The sequence below is a fragment of the Cavia porcellus genome, unplaced genomic scaffold (genome assembly GCF_034190915.1).
Source record: "Cavia porcellus strain 051 isolate PalLab524CR breed Dunkin Hartley unplaced genomic scaffold, mCavPor4.1 scaffold_9, whole genome shotgun sequence".
NCBI classification, from domain to species: domain Eukaryota; kingdom Metazoa; phylum Chordata; class Mammalia; order Rodentia; family Caviidae; genus Cavia; species Cavia porcellus.
Window position 1 is genome coordinate 70076388 of NW_026947492.1, and position 3032 is coordinate 70079419.

At 38.2% G+C, this 3032-nt stretch overlaps 1 protein-coding gene across 1 annotated transcript; it reads left to right on the forward strand.

Annotated features, from left to right (window-relative positions):
* The first annotated feature begins 1123 nt into the window (after nt 1–1123).
* On the forward strand, nt 1124–2074 carry LOC100722519 (olfactory receptor 56A3). Its single transcript, XM_003465325.1, has one exon. It carries the CDS (start codon nt 1124–1126, stop codon nt 2072–2074), a length of 951 nt encoding a protein of 316 aa, XP_003465373.1.
* The last annotated feature ends 958 nt before the right edge of the window (nt 2075–3032 follow it).

Genomic DNA, 3032 nt, shown 5'->3' on the forward strand with positions numbered 1-3032 from the left:
TCTCTCTCTCTCTCTCTCTCTCTCTCTCTCTCTTTCTCGACAAGTACAAGTAAACATGAGAAAGATTACCATGACTATACACAAGGATGCCACATCATCCATTAATAGTTACTTCCTCTGGACAGACCTTCACTTTTGGTCAACTCTCACCTAATTTTTCATAATAATTTGTGCATGGCCCTATCTTTGTTCACACTTTATTTTTATTCAGATTCATTATCCCCCAGAGTGATTTATTTTCTTGAGAGTAAGAATAGCTTCTAATTCAAGTTTAGGACTCTACTACCCAGTAGAAAGCCAAGGGAAAACTATATGAAAAAAAGAATAACATCAAAAGGTAACATCAAAATATCTTCAAGAAGGTACAAAATTTATATCGGTGTGCAAGATGAAAATTGGAAAGGGACCTTAAAAGTGGACTCCATCACCCACATACTGTTGCAATTAAGAGATGTAATTGTTCATCTTGTTTAATCATGCTAATTTTTCACTTGTAGCTCTATGGAATTTCTCATTTTCTTTGAGGATCACCATTTTCAGAAGTTATGAATATGACAAATAAAAGATGGGTCAAATAAAAATGAAATTTTGCCGCTATATTCATAGTATATAATAAATACCAAAGAAAAGAAAGTAAAACTGAGGGGTCACAATAGAGATGGTAAGGGGGCTGGATATATTTAAACCTCTTCACTACACCATGCTCGGAAAGTTAGGCATGGTCTAATAAATCCATTGCAGACACGGGAGCCTAGGTAGTCATTAACAAAAAAGAAACAAATTTACAAGGACAGACAGGGTTTTATCTGTCACACAAAGGTAATCTAAGTACTTTTCTGCTTTTTCCTGGCTGTAAATACAGAACAATTTTATTGAAGCCAACCATTCAATAAATAAAATGTGTATATAAACTACCTTAGTGTTCAAAATGTTTAAAGTGATCAAAACATTGTTGTAACATGACACTAAGAATGGACAGATAACCTTACCTGGGCTGGTTAACCTGTGACAATTGTGCACTGGAAAGAGAAGTTACTCTAGCACCATGTATCTTGAGTCACTAGCTAATATTTTATCCTAATTTTACAGATCATAAGAAAATTGTAAATATAAATGGCAAAAAATGGCAGCATATCAAAATGACACCAGCTCCGCTGGAGTTTCAGGCTTCCTCCTTAACTGTTTGGTCAGGTCCCCACACTGGAGACTCTGGCTGTCCCTGCCTCTCGGCCTCCTCTTCCTCCTGGCCATGGGGGCAAATACGATTCTTCTGATCACCATCCGGATGGAGGCCTCTCTGCATGAGCCCATGTACTACCTGCTCAGTCTCCTTTCCCTGCTGGACATTGTGCTCTGCCTCACTGTCATCCCCAAGGTCCTGGCTATCTTCTGGTTTGACAGCAAATCCATCAGCTTCTTTGCCTGCTTCCTTCAGATGTTCATCATGAACAGCTTCCTAGCCATGGAGTCCTGCACTTTCATGGTCATGGCCTATGATCGCTATGTGGCCATCTGTCACCCTCTGCGGTACCCTTCCATCATCAATGACCAATTTGTAATCAAGGCTGCCATTTTCATACTGACCAGGAATATCCTTTTGCCTACCCCCATCCCCATTCTTTCAGCACAACTCCATTACTGTGGGAAAAATGTCATTGAGAACTGCATCTGTGCCAATATGTCTGTCTCCAGGCTCTCTTGTGATGATGTCACTGTCAATCGCCTTTACCAGTTTGCTGGAGGCTGGACTTCGCTAGGCTCTGACCTCATCCTCATCTTTCTCTCTTACAGCCTCATACTGAGGGCTGTGCTGAGACTCAAGGCAGAGGGTGCTGTGGCCAAAGCCCTAAGTACATGCGGCTCCCATTTCATCCTTATTCTCTTCTTTAGCACCATTCTTCTGGTCTTTGTCCTCACTCATGTGGCTAAGAAGAAAGTCTCTCCTGATGTACCAGTCTTGCTCAATGTCCTTCACCATGTCATCCCTGCAGCCCTCAACTCTATTGTTTATGGGGTGAGAACCCAGGACATCAGACAAGGAATCCAAAGGTTACTGAAGAAAGAATGGTCCTAAGAGAAACTAAAGCTCTATGACCTTGATATGGATAATTAATTATTCAGTTAATTGGAATTTGGGCTGAAATTCATCACTCAGTGACAAAATTTCAAGGAGGAAAGTAAGTCCTAATTCTGAAATAAGTTCCAGACTCTATTCTTTGAACATCAACATGCTCTCAAAAAAGGTCTGATGTCTCTGTAACATCTTTCCAAGATTTATTATTCTGAATTTTATCTGCAACATAAAAAGTAGAAAATGAATATTTCCAGACTATGAGGGTGAATTCTATAGTAAAATAGAATTTTCCAACTAATACAGAATATACATTTTCTTCACATTTAATATTTTTAAAAATGTAATTTTGAGTATGAGTGACACCCATAATGATTTGTTATTTCCAATGTCATTATTAGAACTAAGACCAATGTGTAGGATAGTTATGGTAAGTTCACAACATCTTAAATCACAGCCTTGAATAACAGAAAGTGGCTAGAATACATGTTTCCTTTGCTTACCAACATTGTGCCAACGTGTTTCTTAACCTTTACATTTCAAGCAAAGCTATTTTATTTCTAGCATACAGAACTCTGAGAGGATGGAGCAATTGTGAGAATTACTAAAAACCCAGAGCAATAATATTTATTGGATTTAGAAGAGAGACTTAGTGAATTAAGCCTTTTCATGACATTTTTGCATGAAATTTGTGTATATTACCTAGTCAAATTCAAGGAACAAATATTTGAGACAATCTTTTATCATATTCCATTTTTAGTGGAGTTTCAAAATAAGAATGTCACACATGAAGTTCTTTATTTCATTGCACTTGAAGCTTCACCTTTGGTTTCACAATGACTCAGTTTTTGATCTGTGTCCTGGGCTCTGCCTCAGTGTACTATTATGTCACAGCATGAGAACATGCATAGTAGTTACATTAAAATCTATTGGTGGGCAGTACAAATTGGACCAACGTTTT